Below are 25,484 nucleotides of genomic sequence, written 5' to 3' on the forward strand. Positions count from 1 at the left end.
CTACTCTGAAAATTTACCAAACAGCATCAACAAAAACCATTTGGGAGGCAACACAACTGAGACTTAAGGGATAGTTCTACTGAGAAGCATGAACTTTTTCAGTCTTTCATTAAAGCGTTCTACATGAATTCTTGCCTGGCTACCCCTCCTTGTATCCATCTCCTCTTCTGCTGACAGGCTAGCTCGCTTACTAGAAATGCAGGGATTTTTATAGTAGCCTGTCTTGACAAAGCACATCCTGCACTTTAAACCCTTTGTCCACAAGCAAAACATCTCCTGGTTCAATGTGTTGTAGAATGCCACATTTCTCAAATATATCAACATCACTAACACTTCCCTCATACAGATCTGAGACAAACATGCAGCACCTTTAGGGTGACTGCATCAGTCCTTTCATTGTGGTGTGGTGCTTGTAAGAGGAATATGCATTGCCTTGCTGCCCATAATCCCTGGGTGTCTGACAAAAGAATTCTTGCAGTCTACAGAGCATCTGACATTTTTAAACTGTCTAAACCAGGGGTGTCAAACTCATATTAGCATGTGGGCCGCAGTGAAAGTAACAGCCAGTCAGCGGGCCGCACACGAAAAGAAAATGTTTTTTCATTAAATTTTACGAACACTACTGTCACTGCAGTTAAATGCTAAAATAAAGTTTCTATAATTATTAATTACATTTAATGTAGTTTATTACCTGCACAGGCAGTTTAGTTTATTAAAATAAGTTGACGTTGTCTCTGTCACTAATAACGGGGGTAATTTTCACTGCGGGAGTTAATCACCAAGCACAACATACATATACACCGCGGACGTGGCCGAGGGCCGCACAAAAATGTTTCGCGGGCCGCATTCAGCCCGCGGGCCGCGTGTTTGAGACCCCTGGTCTAAACACTCTTGGCAAAGATGTTTTAACTATATCTTTTGTTGGGAACATAGGGACATTCATAGACTTGAAGTGTAGGAACATAAACTGAATCCATGTGATAAAAATTGTGCTTACTAACGATTTAGATGTGTCAAACATGTAGGCAATCATTTTCAGTGAAAGTCCTCTTCGCAGTCTCAGAAGTGTAATGAAAAGTTCCTCTTTTGGGGTAAAACGCCTAGATGGACCAGTTTTCTTCTCATTTGTCCCATTGGTTTCTCTGGTATTTACCTTGGAGTCCCAGTATTGAAGGTTGTATTTTGCTGGACCAAGAAATTTGTACAAAAATGTCAAACTGCTCGGGAAATAGTCAACTAAAAACTTTGTATTCTTCCTGTCTTTTAAAACAAAGCTTGGGTCCATCCTGTTGTTAAATTCTGGTTCACTTCTATCATTTTTCACTGCAGCAGCGTTTCTCATGATCATAGTTTCGATTTAGCTGCAAGCATGTACTGATCATAAGATTGTTTGTGTAGCTTTGTGGTTTGGGCTAGCCGACATACATTCAGCAGATGCACTCTCAGCCACGGCTTCGCCTGCGTCTTCAAGTGTTATGTTGTCACTTGTTCTGTGGATTCTGGAAATTGATGAGTTTTCTTTGCGAAGCCTTTTTCTCCACGTTCACGTTGATAATGTGCAGGTTGGTCGCCACGTTGCGCTGGAGCCTTCCTTTTGCGTCTCTGTCGCTTTTTGTGTTTCCTCGTCTGTAAGCGTCGCTAAAATTGGTTCGTCGCTCTCAGATGTTGGGCCTTTTCCACCAAGAAAATGCAGAGAGCAGATATATGTGCCCTGGTTATTTTCTCACATTTTGGAAATCAGATCGCCACATAAAACTGCCAGCGCTTTGCTTTCTCAGTCTTTAACTTGGCCTGTTCTCTTTCCCACTGGGTCATTTTGTCACTGGTGCTTACCAGGCTTTGGAAATGGATATAAAAAACGTCCCTCCGGTAATCGCTCTGGATATCTGGAGTCCGATTTACATAAACCCCAACAGCAGTGTTTGGTTCCTCCAGTTGTCAGCATTGTTTCAGAGATTAATATAAAAATGTCGTTTTTTGTCAGTCGCCGTAGCGTAGAATACACAGAACAACGTGCAGTGTTTGTTTGCAGAGCAATCCCATGATGCTCTGCTGCGTGACGTCACAATCTATTTTTAGTAACCCAGGAAAGCGCTATTGTCATTTGCTTCTTGGTATTGGTGTTCTAAGTGTGGCAGAGATTGATATGATGCTGTGTGAAGGACTGATGGTTTTGGTGGTGAGAAAGTGGTTAAGTGGTGTGCATTTTGGTGGTGAAAGGGTGGTTTAGTGGTGGGCAGACCACCTGTTGGTGGTATTAAGGTGGTAAAAGGGTGGTTAAGTGGTGGTCTTTTGATGGGATACCCAAGTCGGGCCTACTTGGCCACCATTTGCAAAACCCACTGTGGCCCGATCAGTGGTTGCACCAAGTAGGGCACATCTTAAGCCCAAGTAGGGCCGAGTTGGGGCCGATGATATTTTGCAGGCTGGGAAGTTCCTTAGTATTGTAGTGAGAAAAATGAGCCAAAAATGTGACATTCCTTAACCTTGTAATGAGAGATAGAGTGGTACAGCAAAAATGTGAAATTCTTTAGCATTGTAGTGAGAAAAATGAGCCAAAAATGTGACATTCCTTAACATTGTAATGAGATATAGAGTGGATCGGCAAAATTGTGAATCTCCTTAGTAATATAGTGAGAAATATAGTAGTACAGTTAGCAAAAATGTGAACATTTTTTTTTTTGTAAGAGGGGAGGAATGTCACGGACCAGTCTATTAGGAACAGGGGGTTGTTGCCCCTGTCTTTTGTATTTTTGTAAAGATTATTGCCCTTACCTTACATTTATGAGTGTGTTGGTTGCGTCGCGGTTCGCGTCGGAACCCGACGTCATTTTATGACGCAAGAGGAAAATTATTTGGAAGAGATCAGACGGCTGTGAGCAGGGAAGAGAGGCGGACAGAAAGTGTGTGTGGTGTTCGTTTCGGATATTGTGTGGGTCGATCCCTGCGGATGTATGTGTGGTACCAGCTTTGGGTCATGTGTTGACCCCCCAAGAGTTTATTTGTGGTGCCAGCTTTGGGTCATGTGTTGACCCCCAAGAGTATATTTGTGGTGTCAGCCTTGGATCATGTGTTGATCCTCAGGAATATATTTGTGGTGCCAGTTTTGGGGCAGAGAGGATTTTACGTAGACGTGGCAATTGTGGATGTGAGTAAGACTATAATGAATTATTCAGAAACATATGACAGTTCGTAGAATATTGAAAGGAACATGTGTATGTCGTCTTGGTGACATGAAGAGAACTATTGGAGCAGCCTGTGCGCTGTAGTATTTCTGGAATTGAAAGATATTTGACGTATATCTTATAATTTAGAAGCGAACTGAAAGACTCAGACATTTCTATATCTTTAGTTAATGTTGACCGTTATAAAGTTTTTGTTGCCTAGGACAAATCTAAGTGTTTTGTGAGTGAAGGAAAGAACACAAAAGGGGACGCGTGCGTGAAGTGAAAGTGTGAGATTCAAAAAAACAAAAAGAGCGTCCCTGACACGGATTCATTCCACTTTTAGAAGTGGGAGAAGTATCCATCACCCTCGAACCGGAAGACTACGATAATCTCCTGAAAAGATCTACAATTCAACTTCCACTATCAGGCCGACACGCCCTCCTCACCAGAAGGGAGGCCATAGTTGCAGTCCTAAAAGCATCTGGTGTACCAAAAGACGAGATAGTGGGCATGTGGAAGGGTGAAAACCCTCGTTTAGTTCACGTTACATTCTTGAGACCAGAGTTCGTCCCAACAGTGCTCGAAGCCAGCCCCATGCCCCTTCCACAAGGTGTCACAGCACACATGGAGCACGCCGAATGTGTCAATGTAGAAATAAGGATCCACTGGGTCCCAACGTTTATGCAGAACAAATTATTATTTAGGTGCTTCGAGCCATCAGGGAGAATCAAGGAAATACAAATCGAGTAAGATGAAGATGGACGCGACAAGGGAAAATGGTATATGAAGTTGGAGATGAAGAGGGAAATCATGGCAAAAATGCCCACCCTAATTACAGTGCCAGGACAGAATGTTAACTGCTAGTATTAGTTAAAGGCAGAGCCTCAACCTGTCTCATATGCAGATGGCCGGGACGACAGAGGGCCAAACACTACGTCCACACTCACGGTCCTCGGTAAAGTCAAGACTAAGCCTGCCCCGAGGACAAAAGACCCAACAGACCAACCAGAAGAAATTACGCCAGACCTCTGCCCAAGCCAGCCAAGCAGTTGTAGCACCATCCTTTTAAAAACGGTTAGAATCTAACATTACTATTTCACCCAGGTCTACTTCATACCTTTAAAGTAATAGTTTTTCGTACAATAATAATAATAAATATGTTAAATAATTTGTTTTGATATTCCTGATCTTTGTACATTATTTTTTAAATAATTTTTGTGGTTACAAGACTTTGCGGTTAAGATAACATTGAGCTGCTACCCAAAGACTAGTTTTATGAAGGGGTTTACAAGACCAACTGGCAGTTTCTGATAGGTAATTATATTATGAATATAAGCTTATGATTTTGCTCACAAAATTATATAACATAGTTGACCTCTATAACTTGGGCTAGTGTGCAAGTGGCAGAGAACAGATTGTAAATTGTAATTTGTTTTTAACAGCGTGTAGAAAAATACTGTTACACAAACACGTTTTTCCATTGTTGTTTTTCTTTAAAAATTAAACTATATTTAGCTCACATACTACTACAGGTGGCAGAAAAAAACTTCTGCACCACCTGGGCAAGCAAGCTGACTGAAATTTTTTTAAAATTATAAGCACATCCTTATAATAAAAAATTAAGAATGAAAAAAATTTGGTTATTTAAGACAGATTTAAATGCATCACCAACGTTTCCTATTGTGGAATCAAAGCATTCTTTTTTTTCTTCTTTTGAAGCTCACCTTTATGCACTAATTATATGAAGATTTTCTCACCAGAAACAAAAATATAAAGGAAGTTAAAAACTTTTTGTACCCGCTAACTTGTAAGACAAAAAAAAATTATCTTATTGTTTGAAAATAAATTTAGGGTCCATAAATTGTCAAAACAATCTATTGCTTTCATAAATGCTCATCCTTTGCAATGGAGGTCAATGCAGAAAAGACTAAACTGACAACCAGCTTGATCATACGGACACAAAAGTCAGGGATGCAAATGCAGTACAAAAAGTGCTAAGTCTCAGCAAATAATGAAAATCAAAAGTGCTTTTAAGAATAGTATATCAATACATCTGTTTTTTTTTTCCTTTCAACAATTACTTTTTCTCCAACATAAGTGCAAGTTGATAAACCAGATGCAGACACCAGGGACTATACAATGCTTAAACCTAGCACAGCAGTATTGCTAGGTGGATGTTGTCACAGGCAAGTTTATGGCAGATCTTTTTCTCTGCTAGGCCAAAATGAACATAAATTCAAACCATCTGGTGGATTAGACATACTTTAGCAACTACAGATAGATAGTAGATGCCACAGAAACTTAACCAGGCACCATTCTGCTGCCTCATACTAAATATTATGAACGCTAGACATTAACCTAAAGATAAAGGCATTAGAAAACCATGGCATATTTTGCTCACTAGTGACAACACGCACTGGACTTCGAAAGGGGTTGATTGTGATGGGTGATATTCCTGCTTTTCCAAGACTTTCAACACAAGTACTTGCCAGGAAGCAGCAGAACTCACTCTGGTCTGTAAAGTAAGCAATTACATCCTCACTCTGAAAAAGGAAAAAAAAAAAAAAAAGTAAACTACGAATTAGCAGAGGGAGAAAAAAAAAAAAAACTAAAAAAAAAAGAGCCAATACTCTAAAAGAACAGTAGTGTACTAACGCTTAAATCTTTTGTAGTGTAGGTATTTACAAAATTTAATATGCTACCATGCTAAAAGCAAGGCATATTGATGTAACAAGGTAAATACTGTCTACGAACTATGCAATTGTAATATTTTGCAATTTTTTATAAAGGCCTATTTTTCTATTTTACTATAAAAGAAGACAAGAACTAGCTTCCTTCTCCATTTACAGAGGCAGGCAAAGTTTTCTTTTTTGCAGGCTGGTCTCAAATTCTACGCTATGCGGCGGTCCCGTAGAAAATGAAAAAAACCATAAATTAAATTAAATTGCATGACTACAGAACCCAGTGATAGTGGAATGGACAACAAATGAGTAAATAATGGTGTTCACTTGCTGAATTTATTGTGTAAAGTGAAGCTGTTTGAATTTGTTCACAATAAAACCACTCTTTCCTTTGAAAGCAACTGCCCCAGATGCTTAGGATGCCATGAGACATGTCTGTTGTGTTATTTGCTATCTTTGTACTTTGTGAAAAAATGTTATGGACTGCAATTTTCTAAAGCTGTTGTCCTAGATAAATTAAACTTCAGCCAAATTAACCTAGGCTGCATAAAAATATGTAAAACGAGTGCATTTCATATTTTGTATTTCCCCACCCCTGATTTACGGGAACGAGAAAAACCTTAAAAATAATCATCAAAACCAGAATTTTGCTACTTACCAAGAGCTTAGTAACAGTTTCTGCCCAAGTGGTGTAGGCAGGCAGACCTGCATTGAATGCTGAAACAGTTCAGAAAAGACAGTCTTAGACAAAAGAAAAAGATAAGTCCCTGATTTTTAGGTCAGGATACTATTCAAAATGTGAACTTTTTCATGTACTTTGGAAGAATTTAAGGTCTAGATGTATAGAGTGATAAAATAAAGTTTTTTCCATAGTGTTAATAATGAAAATATTGACCTTAGGGTAAATAACAGAAGAAGAAATGGTGGTTGTGTTCAAAATTTTGAAACACCAGAAAGTACACCTTATTATACATTTTACAAAATCCTCAGGTGTATTAATATAAATTTTGTTTTCTACACACTGATTTCGCTCTCCAAACCAGGTACTGAAAATTGTCTGCATTTTGTTTATGCTAAGCTTATGTGTACCACTGTCTCTGGCATTCTCTCCCTTACATAACAATATGAATTAAAGGGCAATGGCATACTCTTAGATGCTGTTCAGTTACACCACACCCCCATCCCCTGGGTCATCCACAGGACATTCTCCTTACATGGATGTTTGTGATAAAAAAATTTTAAACTTGTATCTCATACTTTTCTAAAATCTTGAAGTGACGAAAACATCAACTGGCAAAAAACAAAGTCTTTTAAGCAGCCCTGAAACTAATACTTTTGTCATGTTTTCAGCTACAACAGAGTATAGGGAATGCACTAAAATGAAAAAGAGGATAAGTGGAAAGTGGCAATAAATAAATACTTACCAACAGCAAAATGAGGTTTTAAATCAGAGCTTTCATGATAGAGCTGATGACGAATAGATATGCAGAGGTTTTCTTTCTCCCAAACATCATCCAACAATGGGCTGCTATTCTTGCCATATAACACAAGCATCAGCCTGAGATTAGGAAGCAGACGTGCACATTCCTGTAAAACAAATACTTCTCTAGCCATAAGAGCTCTTAATATCAACATTCACTTAGCCAAAATTGCTTTTCTGAGCTTGTAAATTTTACTTCTCAAATAGTATTGATCTAGTTAATTTTAACATTCTCAATACTGTCTATAGAAATGTCAAACTTAACACAAAAACCAACTTACCAAAAAGATTTCTTTTAATTCTGCTTCTTTCTCGACACCCAGTATGTGGATTCTAACTTCTCCACCATCAATAATTTGCGAAAAAAGATCCGAGGCTGCAAAATAAGCCTAGAATTAATAATCAAAAGCTATTCTTCATCAATAAAACACAAAATGCTAATTTACAAGAATTTTTCCTCGATTTCTTATTGTAGTAAGATTTCATGAAAATGCATATAAGCAAAGCAGTGAAACATAAAATTTAACATAATTCCTAGCTGTGTGTTGTTAAGTGGATGATGGTAATTTGATATTGAAATTTCTCAGAATCAATGACTGCAAACATTAGATTATACTTTAACTACACTTTGACTTCCTTCAGGAAGATTACAAAAGAAAAAAGTTAAATGCTAAACATTTCTCATATGTTGTATCTTTATACACAACACCTTGAATGATTTTTGTGTGCTCATATCTTAGTCCAAGCTATGGGTATTCTAAGTTCTGAAATGATGGAGAATCCATTTATAAAAGAAAGTTTCTGCAATAAGTAACAAGAGCCATAAAGTGTAATCGTTTAAAAAAGGATCATACCATCAGCTCTCAAACAGGATGTCAGAATATAGTATAGAGTCAAGGGATACGTCAAGACTATTGCCACAGGAGACTCGAGGGGCAGACATCTGAAGGAGTAGTACTCTTTCCAGCTTGACAGTGGGGAAAGTGGTGATGTTGGGGGTTTACTGAGAATATCCCTTTCAACTGGAAGGACCCACAAGTCATCAGCTGCAAAGTGCAATTATCTCTAAAGCACAAATCATCAAGATTTTGGAATAAACAAACTAGCATGTAAAGATTTACAAAATACTTAATATCCTATGAGTGACATTTAATAGACCTTAAACTGATATCACTAATCATATTTTACTGTTTCAACAGTTTATAACAGTGATCTTTTCCATCCAGCTCTTTGCATTGGTAGGTCTCAGTAAGAACAACAGACTAAAACTGCTTCAGTTTTAACTACTGACAAATATGTACTAAGCATGCACTGAATAATTGATAAATACCCTCAATGATGTATTTGCAGCTCAACATTCAATCTACTCCACATGATATTTTTAGGGCTGTATTGATTATTGTAAAACATACAAACCATGCCGAAAACAGTGAAGAGAGAAGTATCATGTTGCATGTGTACCTAATAAAAATCTTTCCTTGGAGAAATTCGCAACAGACCATTTAATCTGACTAAAATGAAGATTTCATTTGTAACTTCTTGTCAAAATTACACATCGGCTCTCTCTGAATTAGATCCGTCATCAAAAGAAACAAGTTTTGCTACATGCAAGTTACTTAGATGAACATTTGTCTGGCTCCAGATCCTACAAGTTGCCTGAGTGAAGCTCTCATGTTGTCTTTTTCAACAATTTGTTTCTGTGCTGATTATTACTTGCTCAAAAGGAAAAGTTACTGGTTGCAAAAAGTGAAATTCATACACTAGAGGGTTATGACCAGGGGAAAAGCAGGACATAAACGGTTGCAAGAAGGCTTCATGTTACACAACCAATGTGATCCTATCTTAAAAACACATCTCTTAAAATCCGCATAAGCTGAAACAAAACTAAGCTGTTATCTAAAGGTAAAATTAGGTCAAGTGGAATTTAATATAACACAGTTACCTTTTCTATTTTAATGACTAAAACATGGCCATTTAGTTGATATATTGTCAAAAATAATGAAATGTGTACCACTTTTTAAGTTTAAAAAAAAAAATACATACCATTTTCAAATCGCTTGCCAGTCTTTAAAACCTGGCATTCTTTACGCCACAACCCTTGTCCACAGACTCCGTAACCTTTGAGAAACCTGGCAACCTTTTTCTCATGAAAGTCTCTTTTTGTTGTGACTGCAAAAAGTTCCATTTTATGTAGCATGACACTTTGTGGTTTTAGGTTTCAGACTATTTAAAAATATATCTATAAGTTGTATCAGATACCTAGCTGACTCAGCAATTAGCGAGTTATCAAATACTACTGACAAGGGATATAAGGTATCACCATGATTTTTATGCTTTGTATCAAGATGATGCAAATACAGTGGAACCTCGGTTAGCGAACGCCTCGGATAGCGAATTTTTCGGTTAACGAACAAAAATTTCGCTAAAAATTTGTCTCGGATAGCGAACAAAATTTCGGATAACGAACAAAAATTTCGTTAAAAATTTGTCTCTGATAGCGAACAAAATTTCGGATAACGAACAGCCACGTGAACCACACGTGACCGACCAGCATGTCATCATTCACGCTCGAGACACAGTTACGATCAGTCGTTCCTTACCTGTGCGCATCCTTCTTATTTAGTGATTGTTGTGCTTTATTTTAATAAGATAATCCTCAATCATGGCTCCAAAAAAGATTAAGAGCAATTAATAGTAGTGAGGTAATGACAAGGACGTGGCCAACAAATGAATTGAAAAAGGAATGATTTCAAAGTATGAAGGTGGCATGCGTCTGTCGGATATGTGATGTCGTCTTACCGAAGAGTTTTACAAAAAATGCAGAAGAAGCAGACACTGGACAAGTTTTTTTCTTCAACCTCAAAGCTACAGAAAAGGAAGTCTCCCCGATTTTATAATGTCACGTGTGCTCATGGAGAGGGGATTCAAAGCAGTAATTCCACCCCTTCCTCCCCACACCTGTTTCCAACCACGCCGTCTAAACGGCAAGTTTTCTGATGTTTAAATGCTTTCGTTAATGTTTTTATGTTTATTTAACTCCATTTATATTGCATTATAACTTTCTCATTACAAATACCTATATAGCCTGTAACTTTCAAATATTAGCGAGTCAACAGGGCTGGGAACCAATTAAATCTATTTCCTTTATTTCTTATGGAAAAAATTGTTTCGGATAACGAACATTTCGGTTAACGAACAGCTTTCCAGAACGGATTAAGTTCGTTAACCGAGGTTCCACTGTATAAATTTACATTCTGATACAAAGATTATTTTTAAAAGCAGAAGACCATGTGTAACTGAAGGCATGTTTGGAAACAAAAGCCCTTTATGCCATAAATAACACAACTGAATTATTCTTTTGTACAAAGACTTGGTGCAACTCGCTTTGCTCACCACAATCTTGAATAATTTAAACAATGCATGTCGTGCATAAATTTTACATAAACCTTGCAACTGTATAAATACATACAGCACGTGTGTACATTACACAAACCTTTAGAAAAGCTGAAGGGAAAATCACAAAGTGCCATCTCTTTCGCCATGATGGCCTTCATCACAGAACATGTGCATCTGTGGCTCTGTCCAGGTGTGAAAAAACCCTGGTCCAAGTCTGCTTGTTTGCATGTCTCACTGCAGTAAACTATTGCTTTGCATCCGTCACTGTCAAAGATCATATTTAAACAGGTGTTTAACTACAAAGACAAAATAAAATGGAACTGAAATGAAACAAAAAAAAAAATCTATTACAAGCTAAGAAGTAGACAGTTACACTTACAAGGCAAGAAACGTTCGTTTAAAAACAGCATAATCAAGCATCACAAGCGAAAACTGGGTATTTTTTAACTATAAACTTCATATAAAATGGATTTTGCAAGGAGTGATTAAGTCAAAGACAATGTTTATTTTAGTTTGACATTAGTGTGGCTGTGTACGACTTAGCGGCTCTCAGTTCATGTATGATGTTAGTCTGAAGATGGCCAAAAACTTGGAAGAAATAATTATAATAAGTTTAAGGTAATATAACATGTAAAGATAAGAATATTAACCGCTTGGTATCTTGACTGCAGACGTACAACTACATGACTAGCGCAGGAACGACAACGGCCTTAATGTAAAGTGTAATTATACAACTCACCAAGTGGTAAAAAACTTCTCTTCTCCCCTTTTATAACATACTGCGCACTGTCGCTTCCATGCATGTTCTTTAGCGTAGCTGGACATTTATAATGCTAGCATTTACAAGTTAGATGAGTTAGAAGCTAGACAAACACGAGAACGTCCAATCCCTCAGCAATACAACTCACACGAGGGGCGAAGATCCAGAAATGAGTGAACAGTCGAACATTTGAGTGCATTTTAAAAACTCTTACTAAAACACAGCTTATTCAAGCTGCTATTTACAATGTTTTAACCAAATACGCGTGGTTTTCACAGCAGAACCCACCGCCATTTCTCAACTTTTACCTCCTCAAGGCTCGCCATGATTGGACAGTTTGGAACAAAATGGCGCAGCTTCGAAATGTGGAGCTGTTTCCGCTTCTCACTGGTATTTTATGCTTTTCGTATAAATTTTATCGGTATTGTAGTACACTATTTTATGGGTGTTATACTACATTATTGACATACACATTCAAGTTCAATGATGACCAATAACTTGTCTATTTTATATTTTTTGTGTGACGTCATACAAACTATTTTTATCCCCAAAGTTTTGGGAGGGAATCCTGTCAGCAGAAATAAAAGTACCTGTCATCAACATCGTGAAAACGTGAGGTGTTGTGTTCAGATCCCATGTCAGGACAAATATAATCCATTCATATTTCTAGTATCTTTGTGATACCACCCATGTAATTTGCTTTACCTCTTGTGAATATATTGCGCACATTGTATTATCCACCGGTATAATTTACTTTGCCAAATGTGAATGCATATTTCAATTTCATAGTAAATATATTCATATTTCTTAATCTTATCATTTTTGATTCTCTTTAAAAAATGTGCTCTCCTTTTACCTGAAACTGAAAATTTATATTTCCTATTTTATTACCAGTGGCAATCTACTTTAAGATGAAGTTTGATAATATAGACACCATATTATAGTATATAATTGCAAGAAGAAATATTATGAGACTTTAAGCATTAAAATAAATGCGAAAATAAGTTGAAGATCGGATTGAATGTGTTGTATGTGTAGTCATAAAAAAGAATTAATGAAAGAAAAGTGTTCTTTTCACAATTTTCTTCCTATTCAGTCAGGTTAGGTGTGGAATAATAATTAAAATCACAATGCTCTGCATTCTTCCCTCCAAAAAAAAACAAAAAACAACAATAACACCTAGGCCATGGTCTTCTGCAATGACTACTATTTCCCAGAACCAGGTTTGATGCCATAAGTCATAATGAAAATCAAAATCATACATACACTGTGGTTATGACATTTAGGAAAACGATTGTAAATTCCTTATGTATCATAACTTCCTCCCCAGGGATCAACTACATGAAGAACTAGCAAATATGCTCGTGGCACTCCTGTAGTACAAATAAGTCATATTGTCCAAAACTTGTGAACTAAGAATCTGCAAATCTATTCTTAAATGGTGCGTTTAATGAAGTAAATTTCTCATAAGTGGTTTTCAAGATAGTTTTCATTGAGAAACATGCTTCATTTGAAACCTGACAACTACAGCATTTAGATTTGTTGTTTGCTGCATTTATTTGTTATTTATTTTTTTTTTTTTTGCAAGCCTATAGCATCAAGTGGAAATAAATTTTAACAAATGCTGACACATATAATGTATGCATTTAAATTGTTATAGGCATATCATGTATTTATTAAAAAACTTGTTACCTTGATACAAACTTTAACTCTTGTAGAGCTGGTCAGCTATACTTGTTTTTATATTCTTAGCACCTTCATTGAAGCGTGTACCTTCACCTCTCCATATTTCTCAGATTCAAAGTTATCAGAGGTATTTTTTTATTATTATTATATCCCTTGCTAACGAAAAAAAAACCCAAAAAACAACAGAACATATGCCATATCAAACCCGTTATCGGGAACAGAATGGCACACAACAGTTGCTGTGTGATTTGATTTTCTTTATGGAACCTTCAGCCATGTTTTCCTGGTAACCATGCAGTCTTGAAAAAGCACAAAAGCCGCGCATGAATAATATCCATTATGTAATATTCGTTTATCTGACTTACTTTGTGACTTATTTACATCTGTTTTATTACCTTAACCTTTATTTTGATTTAATGAAGTCGAATCTACATTTTTGTCAGATGCTTTTATTGTTTTATTTTTTATTTTATTGGCACACCTTTAAAATGCGATGCACACGGCTGATGCTTATCGGCAGGTATTTGAGCTAAAGCAATGTAAGGTGGCGTGATTTGTTTTCCAGTGGGGTGACTATGTGAGGTGACCTCTCAGATGACAAGTCCTCTCCATTTGACTACCGTCAGTTGTAACCTAGACTTATTTCCTTTGCTTCGACTACAACAGTTTTATTAGACCCAACACCGTTGCAAGAAGCACGGAAACTGAATTTCGATGAATGTGGCACAATTTCTTATAAAAAGTTCGTGCACATATTCCAGGACTGAATTCACACACTTCAGCAGCGAGTGAACTGCATGGATTCGTATTCTCAGCTGGGAATACATTCTTCTTTCTGAGATCGGAACAAGGATGGTAATGAGTGAAGTAAACGTGTGCTTGCAGTGGTTCTGAATACGGCAAGGAAGCTATAAAATTTTCAGAAAATCGACAACGGTGTGGAAACACGATGCCTTTAGTGTCAGCTGCTTTCGCACATGGGAAGTATTAATATGTTTATGAAAATGGTTATTTTACTCTTGAATGTGATACTTCCACCAGAGAACATACTACATAGCAGTAGGTGCAGTGTTTCCAAAGCTCCATTTCGTCAAAGTCGTGTCAATGTATTGAAAACACGAAAGCAGGAACTGGTTTGACCTCCTGAGTAACTTAAGACCGCAGATATAATTTATCAATGTCTATGTTCCATCAAAACAACTTCGTTCCTCGACAGACCACGCTACCCCATACCTGCCAAAAGCTCGCACCAGAAGGTGTGGTAAGCGATCCTTTTTTTATGCTGGAGTGGAACTATGGAACTGGCTGGCATTCTCAGTTCGAGCCATTTCAGACTGTTGAGTTTCAAGAGGGCGTTAAAGGCGTTCTTGCTTCGGAAATACTTCATGCAGTGACTCTATTCTTACTGCATTCCTATATGTTTTCCATGGTTAAGATGCGTGTATTTTGTCAAGTGTGTGTTTGGGTGAGTGGGTGAATGTTTTGATGAGGCTACTATTATTTTACACTTTTCTCTTATCAATTGTATTCCATATTCATGGTCTGGTAATGCAAAGGGCGGAAAGTCTGACCACATGCTGGTAGTCCACACTCAACAAGCAACCTTATCATTGTTAAATAACAAAATTATGCACACATCCACAAAGAAGAAGTTAAAATAAAAAATCTCTATATTTATTCAGGCTTATTTATCAACAGTAATGTATAGTTTTTTTTTTTTTTTAAATGCGATCAGGTTGATAAATGTAAACATACCAAACAGCTCAAACTTATAGTAACACAAAGGATCGTGTGCCAGGAGTGAATAAGATAATTGTTAAATGCAGAGCTATTGATCAAGAATTTGAAGAAAATGTGAAAAATAATAATTTGTGTAGATTCACGTGTAGTTTCATGCAATTAGCTGGTTATTTGGTGCTTCACGTGATCAAGTGCTTCTGCTGCGTAGGAAAATTATCTCTTTCTGTCTGAACCCAAGATCGAGCGGTAAACACAGCAGTCGTCATGTTCTTTGACCACCAAGATAACTGTCATCCTTTCCCGCCTACAAAAGCAAGCAAACAAAGCAAAGCTCATTTGAACGATAAGAATCATCTATCCGTGATAACGTCACTGCAGTGAGGATTGAAAGGATCTGGGTTCAAATTCCGTCTCGTTGACACAGCCGCCAAACAAGGCTCACAGCAGGTGTCATGTGTAGCATAAAGCAAGTGTTGCAGGGTATGAACATTGCGAGAGCCTTTTTCTGTCCATTCCTGTCCATGAAAGGTCATTTATAAGAGAAATAACTTTAAAAAAGGACACTCGTTTACTTGTGTCTTTCATAGCTGCATGGCATTTCTTCACCAAGCTGTTGTTAAAACACTCATCTAGAAGTCGGATTAAAAGCTTATTCTAAACATCCCATGTATCTTATCAGCGTGTTGGACCAAGCATCCGACTTATCGACATAGTTGTGTTAGCATTTGTCTGTCTCATTAATTCCCAATTATTTATTTCTCAATCCATAAACAGTATCTACTTGTTTTAACATAACACATATTTTTGCCTGTTGTCACTTCTTTCTAGTTTTTTTGTAAACTCATTTCGTTTCGAGAAAATCTCATTGACATAAGAGGTTTTACGGATCCTTAGAACTGAACCCAATTCTCACCTTGTACTACAGAAGAAGTACAGAACAAACAAAAACATGGAAGTATACTTACCAGCGCTGTTATTCTTTATTGCACGATTAGTCTGTTGTTCATAAAGATATCTAAGTTACACGATGGTGTCAAGTTCAAACAGTGGGTCGCCGTATATGTGTTATCTTGTTCAACTCAGTGAAATGCAAGCACAAAGGTATTGCTGATAGTCTGACCTGACTGAATTACTGACATAAGCAGTCTCCGCTTGCTTTTTCAGCAGAAATGTTTACAGGCTTTATACTGCGACTCAAATATAATAATACCCCACAACATTCTTCTACTGAAGTAGGATAAAATGTCCTTTAAGTGGGCACTACCCTCTTTTTATTTGCGTGTGTGTGTGTGCTTGTACGCGCTACTATAAAAAAAATAGTTAAAAGTTGCTTTAAGCTGTCACAGCGGCAGAAAAAAAAATGAAGATGAATAGACATTCTGAGACCAGATAACCAGAGAGAATGAAGCAAATATAAATTGAGGGTTTTTTTAGGGCGGTAGGGGGAAGGGAGAAAGTATTGGTGTGTCCACTGAGTACATATGGGAGTAAACTGTAGCGTCTGAAATATATCTGCTTCAACTCTAAGTAAGCAGCTACTTGGCACGCTCGGGTATTGTATTATTCACAAATCAACTACTTGGCAAGTTCGGGTACTTATTGTAGCATTCATAAAGCAGATACTTGTCACGCTCAGGTGCTTATTGTAGCATTCACAAAGAACCACTTGGCATTCTCGGGTGCTTACTGTAGCATTCACAATCTCGACTTTTTTTTTTTAGGCACATTTATCACATCATATGATCGATTACTGAGATTGATAGTGGTATCACAGGCGAACCACCACGTCGTGTCTCAAGACACACCAGCTTGTTGGGCTACGTGCTGTTTGCTGTGGTAGGAAGCATTCACCTCCCCGAGTGAGGTCAGTAACTGTGGGCAAGTGACCCAGATACAGGCTCAACATCCAGGACAAGAGTTCAGGTCAAAGTGTGAGCAGACCTCTGTCCTCTGATCATCTTTAAGTGACAGGTAGATCGCTGAGGTTCACATTTTTTTAATGCTAACAAACGCTGATTAGATAAGTTACTGACAAAACTAGTTTTATGACCCTCAGAGAGGAGACTGACAGCAGTCCTCAATTACAGACCATCTCATACTTTAACTACGGAGTCGAGACATCGCGTTTGTATAGTTGATTGTAGGGGTGTCATATCGACATTAAAGGGATTCTAAAGGCAAAATAAAACTGCTTAGAATCGCGTAAAGAGTAGGATAAATTTGAATCTCGTCTATTTATATGTGTGTTCATGTGGAAAACGTTGAAGGTTTTTAGTAGAATGTTGTTTAATAAGAGAAATTACACGGGACTCTTTTTTGCTTCCACGAAGTCTCGTTCTCCATCACGTGACCCTATGACGTGTGGTTTCCATAGTGAGAACCATGCCTCGAGAATGTGCTGCACCCGATTGTCACGAAAAGATGGGAAAAGATTCAAAATTTCTTTTCATCAGTTTCCGAAAGACAGAGCCTTACAAGCCTGACACACAGAGTGCGTCATACGAATAAAAAGACGTCAAATCTTCGCAATGACCACAGACACTTCCTGTGTGCGACGTCATAAGGAGACTGATGTCATAAGAAGACTCTGACATCACAAGAAGACTCATCTGCTTGACCATCTCGGAAGCTATCGTGGTTACTCGGCGGAAGGACACAAGGGTCGATTTCACTGAATCTTTTCGATTTTTATAAACATCGGCGACCGAAATAGTGCTAATAAGTGGTAATTAAGTGAGAAACGAATCATTTATTTCTCCTGTATTGCTCTCGTGCTCTGTAATTGTAACTAAATATAGTTTTGAAACGTTTGACCGTCGCCACAGCCTTATGACATGCGCAGGTGTGTGTGTGTGTGCGCGGGCGAACGGTCATGTTCATACGACAGCTTATTAATGTCTGTGTTCTAATATTTAACCGTGTAACAATATCTTTATGAAACTTTTTTTAACAGATACGAGGTTTAGACCAGAGTGACCGCGCCCGCTGAACCATCCCAGGCCTCTAGAACCATTCCAGTTTCTTTTTAGACTATCATATTTAGTAAACTTGATTGTCTGGAGGATGTTTTTCGACAAGCGTTGTTTAAAGAGAATATTTCATTAAACAAACTACTATTGTTTTCACGATTTTTTTTAAATATATAAATAATCCTAGACTCCATTTACGACTTCGACATCAGCGGCAGATGGATGCAACAAAGCTTGTGAAGACATTTTACTTATGTGTAAGAGTATAAATACGCATTTTTTAAATTCCAGGAGTTGACAAATCACAGCAAAGATTAGATGAGGTTATTATTATTATTTATCTCGCTAGCTAGCTTTCCCGCATACAGTTCTACCTCCGCACACCAGCAAAACAAAAGTGCCTTTTCTCTTTGACCTACCTTTCTCTACCAAACATTCACACACTAATATTGCTTTTATAAAGTCTTTAAAACTCCATCTTTCCAGTCTGTAAACACCCTGACAGTGACAGTAGTGACAGTGTTTGTGATTTGTGTCCAAGCTGTTGACCTTTCACTGTAGAGATTTCTGGCAGGTGGTTCGGACAGAGATATAAGGTGTTTGGATGTAATAAATTTTGTGTGTGTATAGGAGATTTTTTTTTTTTTTTTTTTTTGAGGCTATTAAATGTCAGAAGATTCCGTATACGTGAGAAGTATGTGCATTAAAAATATTCAATATTATTATTATATGCACGCGCACTTACATACCTCACAATGACATTTTTTTTTGAAGACAGGATTTGATTTTACGGGTAAGCTTGCACCAGCTCATTTCAAAGTGTGCACGTGCTGGATCGGTGTTAAAAATAGTAAAGACCAGCCGAGTTTGTCTAAAAGGATACCTGTCATTTCACACCTGTTTATTTATGTTTAATGTTAAAACTCTAACATAGACTTCGCAATGAAAATCACCCACAGACATGAAAACTACGCGATGCTCAACAATTCAAACTATCATTTTTGCGGGCTCAGCTTCAGTTTCGCAAATGATTATTTCCTTCCTGTGGGTCGTTAGATATAGGATGTTGTTCTCAACATTCCAGGTAAGGAAAATAACTTCATCATTTTTTTTTTCTTTTAAATCAGTGTCTTCAAACGTGCAGCTGTGATGTTTCGTTCACCACGGCTGACAGCCGCTGGTACAGCTCCTGCCCTCCCATCAGGTTATTCCTTCGTGAGGAGAATCTGTCACATCAGCCATGCAACTGTGTGTGTTGGGGGTAGGTGGGTGGGAGGTGGACTGCGTTGCGAGTTTTAGCAGCAGGCGGGTCAAACCGCTCTGTCCCTAAACTGGAAACTACGTTTCGACAAGGCTCTCGGTATTCGGTTTCGTCTCTTGAAGCGCTCGGTCTGGGCCACCGAGACCGACATTGTTTGCCCCTTGCACAACGAGGGCGCTGTGCAGCAGCTCTCCTGCGTTTGCGCGCACTTGACTCTTCGAAAATAACTCGTGGGTAGAGCAGGCTAATGAAGCTCATTACCTCAAAATTAAACAAAATACCCCATGTGTTGGCAATGACTTGCAATATTAAAGCATTCTGCTGGGTATATTTAATAATTTAGAATAAAATTAGACAGCCGGTGCTCTTTTCAATTGATTGGTAAAGGATTTCAACCTTTCACCCCTTTTCGGCGAAAAATAGGCAAACCTGTCCGCACGGTTAGCATTATTTTGTTGTATTTTTTTAAAAAATGTGAGGGAGAGGGAGAGGCCGGTTTTCCATGTAGGAAAGGAACTAGTAATTGCCGCGTTGCTGGAGACTGAATAAATTATGTCATAAATCGCAGTCGACTGATTTGTCGTGGTGTAGAGTAGTGCTGTTATGATGTAAACCACGACAATGCAGCCGGCTACAACACAAATGGCCGGCTTGCAGTAGCAGACGGACTTCGTTTAGACCAAAAACATGGACTGCATTTCGCGTTTATCGTCTGCGGATTTTCAACTCGCAGTTTAGTAGCTGCTTCTGCAAACTAAGTGGATTTCGTAAGCTACATTTCATTTATTCCTGTCGATGCTATGTTCCGTTTCTTGTTGCCTTTTCTCGTCGCATGCTGTCTGCTCGATTACAACGACTGGTCAACGATTGGGTGACGTCAGCGAATGTACACCGAACTCATTTTGTAATTGTTCAAACCACGGTAACAGTTTTTTTGTCACGCCTATGTACTCGATGATTGACAGGCACAGGGAGTATTTATCTTTGTTTCATCGCACCCGCCCAAACAGGCTTTAAGACCACAGTGCTGACAGCAGTTCTATGTGGGTGGTCAGTAATGGTGGCATGTACACAGGCAAGTGAGTGGCTGCAAGTCTCAAAACAGGAACAAAAAGTAACAAAGGACTGCGGTGGGAATCCGGTTTGAGTAGCTTTGCACTTCAGTTAGCAAAAATAGATTGATTATTTGCTCGGCTGTTTGACACAAGACACCTGTGCCTGTAGGTTTTCCAATTAAACAGGAATCAAAGAAGCGGGGAGTGAAGGGCAAGAAAAATAGAAGAGGGTGTAGACAGCCTTGAATAAGGAAAATGGCGAACGGAACGACAGCAGCGACAAGTGAACAACGCTTCTTGCAGCCTTTGTGGGACCTTCGTCTTGGCTACGAGGACTGGCTGATGTCGCCACTGTTCCCAGTGTTCATGTCCATCTTCTTCTACTTCGTGGAGTGCATTCCTTTTATGCTGATCGACATGTACTGCTGTCACCAGAAGTGGTACCTGAAGTACAAGATCCAGCCGGACAAAGAAGTCTCCATACCCCTCGTGTGGGACACGCTGACCCTCACCTTCTGGAACCATGTCCTCTTCATCCTACCGGCCGCAATGGCGCAGTGGGTGTGGCAGCCTCCGACTCCACTTCCCGAGATGGCGCCGCCTCTGTGGGAGTTTGTCTGGCATCAGGTGGCAGCACTGCTGATCTTCGACTTCCAGTACTTTGTCTGGCACTGGACCCACCACAAGGTGTGTGACTTGTTCAGCAGCGTTTGAACATGCACGCATATTTGTATTTGTGCTTAGCGTGTGAGTGTGTGCTGGGAAGCGGGTAGGGGATGAGAGAAGGGAAATAATTTTTTTGTTTCATGAAACACTCTTTATTGCAATATTGAATCGTTCACGTGACAGTTACATTGCTTAGGTTACTGACGGCAAGAATAAAGAGTGCAGCAGGTCAAAGTTAACAATTTGTCTTTCAATAGCTAATTTAACAAAGGATATGCGAAAACGAAAATATATATGGGGCATTACACTTCTGTTCATTTTGAATAAATGTTTCGTGAGGGGAAACGGATAGCTTAGTGGTTATAGAGTACAGGAATTCGACCCAGTAGGCGTCAGCCGAATCGATACCCCTGCAACTCAGCATATTTTTCCCAGTTGACATATGTGAAATGGGGATAGGACAAGAGCTTCAGGGAGGGTAAAGCAGCAACAAGAGGGATATGGGTACCGTTTTCTCAAAAAAAGGCTGGCCCAGAGATAAGTGGAGGCTCTAACACTGACACCTTAATCCCCAACGACACTCAGGTGAAGAGACTGATTCATTAACCTTTTGCTTTTTACCAGTGTATCCGTGTGCATCTCTCTCTATATATCATTTTGCTTTTATGGCAAGGAATTTTGATTAAGGTGAATATGCCAGTGTGACATATTGCCCATAGCAATAAAAGTGATATCGATGACATAGAGTACACGACAACACATACAGCAGCATTTTAACTGTTAGCCATTTAACTACTTTCTGTGGCCTAGGTTCGCTTTCTATACCGGCACATCCATGCAGTCCACCACCGCTACAGCAGCCCCTTCTCGTGGGTGACCCAGTACCTGCACCCTTGGGAACTCATTACCGTCGGCTTCTTGACGACCACCAACACCTGGTTCTTCAACTGCCACTGCCTGACCACCTGGAGCTACATGGTGGCGTCCATCACGGTCAGCGTGGAGGCTCATATCGGATTCGACTTCCCCTGGCTGCTGCACAACATCATGCCCTTCGGGCTGTATGGGGGCTCACCCAAGCACGACATGCACCACCAGAAGCCGCTAACCAACTTCCAGCCATTCTTCAACCACTTTGACCGTATCATCGGCTCCTACTGCCCTCCCATGAGCGGCGGCGGCATCAAGAGCAAAGCACTCTTGGAGTACGAGAGAAAGCAAAGAGAGACAAAGAAGCAGGGTTAGGGTCAGGTCATAACACAAGCCCTACTGACAAAGAAAAAACCCACTACTGAAATCTGCGAATTATTTAAGAGGAGTTATTTTCGTACATCATATCTATTGCTCCAGAACTGAGATATTTCATTTTAAAAGTTGAAACAAAGCAGTGACCAAATAGTTAACTTTTTTGTTGACCTCCTCGTTAAACTCTTTCGTTTACTTTGTCCTTCCTGAAGGATCAACTACAAAATCGATATTTTGAGGGTTTTTTTAAGAACGAACATTAGTTTTATACTGTCATTTTAGTCCTCATCTTTTGGCACAAACACTGACCACAAATGCGGGTAGTCATAAAGTTATTTAGGCAGTAAATCATCGTGCCCTAAAATACTGCATGAAATACGGAGGTTATTGTTTTATAAATTGACAGAACACTCGTTAGTTGTTTTTTTCTTATAAAGAAACAGCCTTATTATACTTTATTTCCAGCTATTTTACCATCTATTCAACTAATTTATGGTCTCAGAATAACGACTAAAAATGCTCCGGCTGGATTTTTAAAATATGTGCGATGTTTTCAAACATTCTAACAGTCCTATTGAAAAAGATAAAAGTTAAGCTGGACATTACAACAGAAACATGACAGGAAGAGGGTTAGACCTGTCGAGTTATCCCCCTCTTTTGTAGCCAGTCGGATTTTAAAAAACAACTGTCGTTTCAAATCCGTTTCTACCCTCCATTCAAGCTGCATAATGTGTGCACGCCTTTTTGTATCTGTGCATGTGAGAAACTATTTTTTAAAAATGTTCTTGGCATTACACAAACTTTTGTTTGTCTTTCTCCTGATGCAAACTGGGCTGATGTGACCATTTTTTGGCCCTTTCCGCATGACGGATCTTTGTATCATTGCAAGGATTCTGATAGGGAAGCCAACGGTCACAAACAGTAACTGTAAACTGCTTGCCCTTGACCCATGGTACTATTTTATCAGAGCGTGTGTCGGCGCCACTGGGGGCTGTGCATTCATGACCTGTTCAATATATTGCTACAGTGAGATAGTGCACCCTACGCCCCACTGTGGAACCTAGACATTCCAAACCTCGTTTCCCCATCTTTTTATACGTTTGTTAACGTACTTTACCCTCCTCTTTCTTTCTTTTTTCAATTGCCTGGTATTATAGAAATCACTTCAATTTCTTTATGTAACTATCTCATTAAAAAATACAGATTGATGTCTAAAGATTTTTAATAGGTAACGTACTTTGTTCTTTTATTTAGTATACAGTTAATGTGATTAACTGCCTCTTATTATTTAAAATGTAAAGTTTTAAAATTAATTTGAAAGTGTCAATCTAAAAAGATGAAATTTACTTTTAAGAATCTTTTTGTGCTGTCCATTTTCTGAAAGAAAAACCTGTGTACTGTAGTTCTTTTTTTTTAATAAGGCATTCAGATGAAACTCAAATGTTGTAAGAGCAGATAAAAGAACAATAATTTTTCAATGGTGCTCGTCTTTTTGTGTCACGTTGCTTTGCTGACATATTGGAAGCTTCGTTTTAGCGTAGAATTTTAAAGATTTGTTTTGAAGAATATTTTCACCAGCTCAGCATAAATCTCGGAAAAGGCCAGCTTGTTGTTTGTCAATTTATGCACCTGTGTGTGTCGTGCAAGTGTGTGTACCTTTACCTGAGTAGTCTTAATATTTAGCTCATTTCATTTAGACTGGCTGGTCATTAGTGGCGAGGAGTATTCAAGGGGAAGTTAGCAGCCTTTACTTTGTCTGTTATCCTTAAGCGAGCATAAGAAATTCAAAAACATAAGCAACCACTACTATAAAGATGTACAAAAGAGCACAAGTAAGTAAAGCAAAAAAAAAAAGACATCGCCTAAGTTTTTCAAAGCTTGGAAGAGAAATGGAGGGCATGTCTTTCAAATTCTTCTTAGTAATTCACTCTCAGGGTCCTGCCGAGAGAAGAAATTGAGGGTTGTCGGCCAGGATCATACTCGAGTTTCCTTTCGTGTTCGTTGAGTGTGCATTCCCACGTAGCGATAACCTTATTTAGTTTTTATTTTCGGAAAAGATCACTGCTCTCTGCTACCTTGATTAGGTCGCTAGGCAACAAACCGCAGGAGTTACTTTTGCCCTCGTAAGTTAAACCTCGCTTCGTCTTGAACGTAGGGATTCCGAACCCCTGAGGTCACGGACTAGAGATATGATAAGCGTGTTGTCGAATTAGCTTCCCCCCCCAACCCCCTTAATTACAGGCTCATGCAAGCAGGCAATCTTTTGCTTCAATGTCTAGTGCATGAAATATCCGGGGTGCTCATAAAGAGTTTTTAAAGTCTGATAAAAGTTTAGAAAATGAGAAACGCTTTTCCAGAAATGAGAAACTAATAGAATTTTCGTTGTTTGCATATGAAACTTCGGGGAATTTGTGAAAGGAGGGCATTACCTGTTACTTAACCCTAATTAGCTTTTTTGACATAAATATAAGACAAAAAAAAACATTGCACAAACAGGTTTGTTTATTAATCGCGTGTTGCCTTAGTAGCACCATGCCTTGAGCTTCCCTGCGTTGGCAACCATCAACTCAACCGTGTAATCAAAGCCATTTTTATTAATTATCTGCAGCATATCAGCATAAATCTATTACTTGTATTTTTACAGTTTATCTTATTTCGAATAAATCAGCTTATTGGTGTGTCAAAATACTACCATGCTGTTTCATTCCCTAAGAATAACTGACAGGGAAAAAAAATTCTGTTATCTATATATTGAACAAAATGATAAAATGGTGTGCTTATTAGTATTTCCACTTATCAATGCTGGTATATACTGGGTACAGATATGTTGTGACCTGGGCAAAAGACAAGTTCTGTCCCACGCCCTGTAAAAATTTCAGATAATTATAGTGCATTCAACAATCAACTTTTCTGTTCTGTCCAACAAAATGAGGCTTACAATCTCACTTTATTTGCTTTTTAAATGTAAAAAAGTGTTATTATTCTCGGTCCAGCGAGGCTGTCAAGTCATGCTCAATACATCTGGTGACCGCCCGTTCCCCTGTCACCAGTAGGTCTGACACAACTGTTGAAGGAGCAGAACAATGACTAGTGTTGTAACTCGAGCAGCCTGTCGCCATTGACTCAGGCAGGTTTTCAGAGCAGAACGGCGACTGGTAGGGGAGGTAATAAATATTCAACTGTCTACAGGTAGGGGAGGTAATAATTACTCAACTGTCTTACAGGACAACACGAGTGCAAAACTTTTGATGATAAGCTCATTTTAAAATAATAATATTTCCTACTTATGCTTAATTTTCAAAATATAAGCAAAGGTGCAACACCATTCAGTCAGTAGGGACCTCAGGTAGGGTGTCTGCATATTTTAATGACGAATGC

General features: G+C 38.6%; 2 protein-coding genes and 1 long non-coding RNA gene across 5 annotated transcripts; 2 read left to right on the forward strand and 1 right to left on the reverse strand.

The window, feature by feature from the left end:
* Window positions 1-2,798: 2,798 nt before the first annotated feature.
* Window positions 2,799-11,816, reverse strand: LOC112554338 (zinc finger MYND domain-containing protein 15-like). Of its 3 annotated transcripts, none has more exons than XM_025222079.1 (8): window positions 11,633-11,816; window positions 10,822-10,988; window positions 9,372-9,497; window positions 8,183-8,374; window positions 7,610-7,704; window positions 7,273-7,435; window positions 6,507-6,565; window positions 2,799-5,710 (listed from the first exon to the last, which is right to left on the reverse strand). In XM_025222079.1, exons 1-8 carry the CDS (start codon window positions 11,671-11,673, stop codon window positions 5,498-5,500), a joined length of 1,056 nt encoding a protein of 351 aa, XP_025077864.1. In that variant the 5' UTR covers window positions 11,674-11,816; the 3' UTR covers window positions 2,799-5,497. The 3 variants fall into 3 exon arrangements, with proteins under 3 accessions (XP_025077864.1, XP_025077863.1, XP_025077862.1); XM_025222078.1 differs by having other exon boundaries at window positions 8,183-8,350; window positions 11,464-11,787; XM_025222077.1 differs by having other exon boundaries at window positions 11,464-11,786.
* Window positions 11,817-12,000: 184 nt separating this feature from the next.
* LOC112554339 lies at window positions 12,001-14,847 on the forward strand. Its single transcript, XR_003097232.1, has 2 exons — window positions 12,001-13,297; window positions 13,736-14,847. It is a non-coding gene; the product is annotated as an uncharacterized LOC112554339 (long non-coding RNA).
* A 4,425-nt stretch (window positions 14,848-19,272) lies between these two features.
* LOC112554126 (cholesterol 25-hydroxylase-like protein 1, member 2) lies at window positions 19,273-23,710 on the forward strand. Its single transcript, XM_025221735.1, has 2 exons — window positions 19,273-20,882; window positions 21,672-23,710. Exons 1-2 carry the CDS (start codon window positions 20,451-20,453, stop codon window positions 22,104-22,106), a joined length of 867 nt encoding a protein of 288 aa, XP_025077520.1. The 5' UTR covers window positions 19,273-20,450; the 3' UTR covers window positions 22,107-23,710.
* The last annotated feature ends 1,774 nt before the right edge of the window (window positions 23,711-25,484 follow it).

This window comes from Pomacea canaliculata, linkage group LG13 (genome assembly GCF_003073045.1).
Source record: "Pomacea canaliculata isolate SZHN2017 linkage group LG13, ASM307304v1, whole genome shotgun sequence".
Taxonomy (NCBI): Eukaryota; Metazoa; Mollusca; class Gastropoda; order Architaenioglossa; family Ampullariidae; genus Pomacea; species Pomacea canaliculata.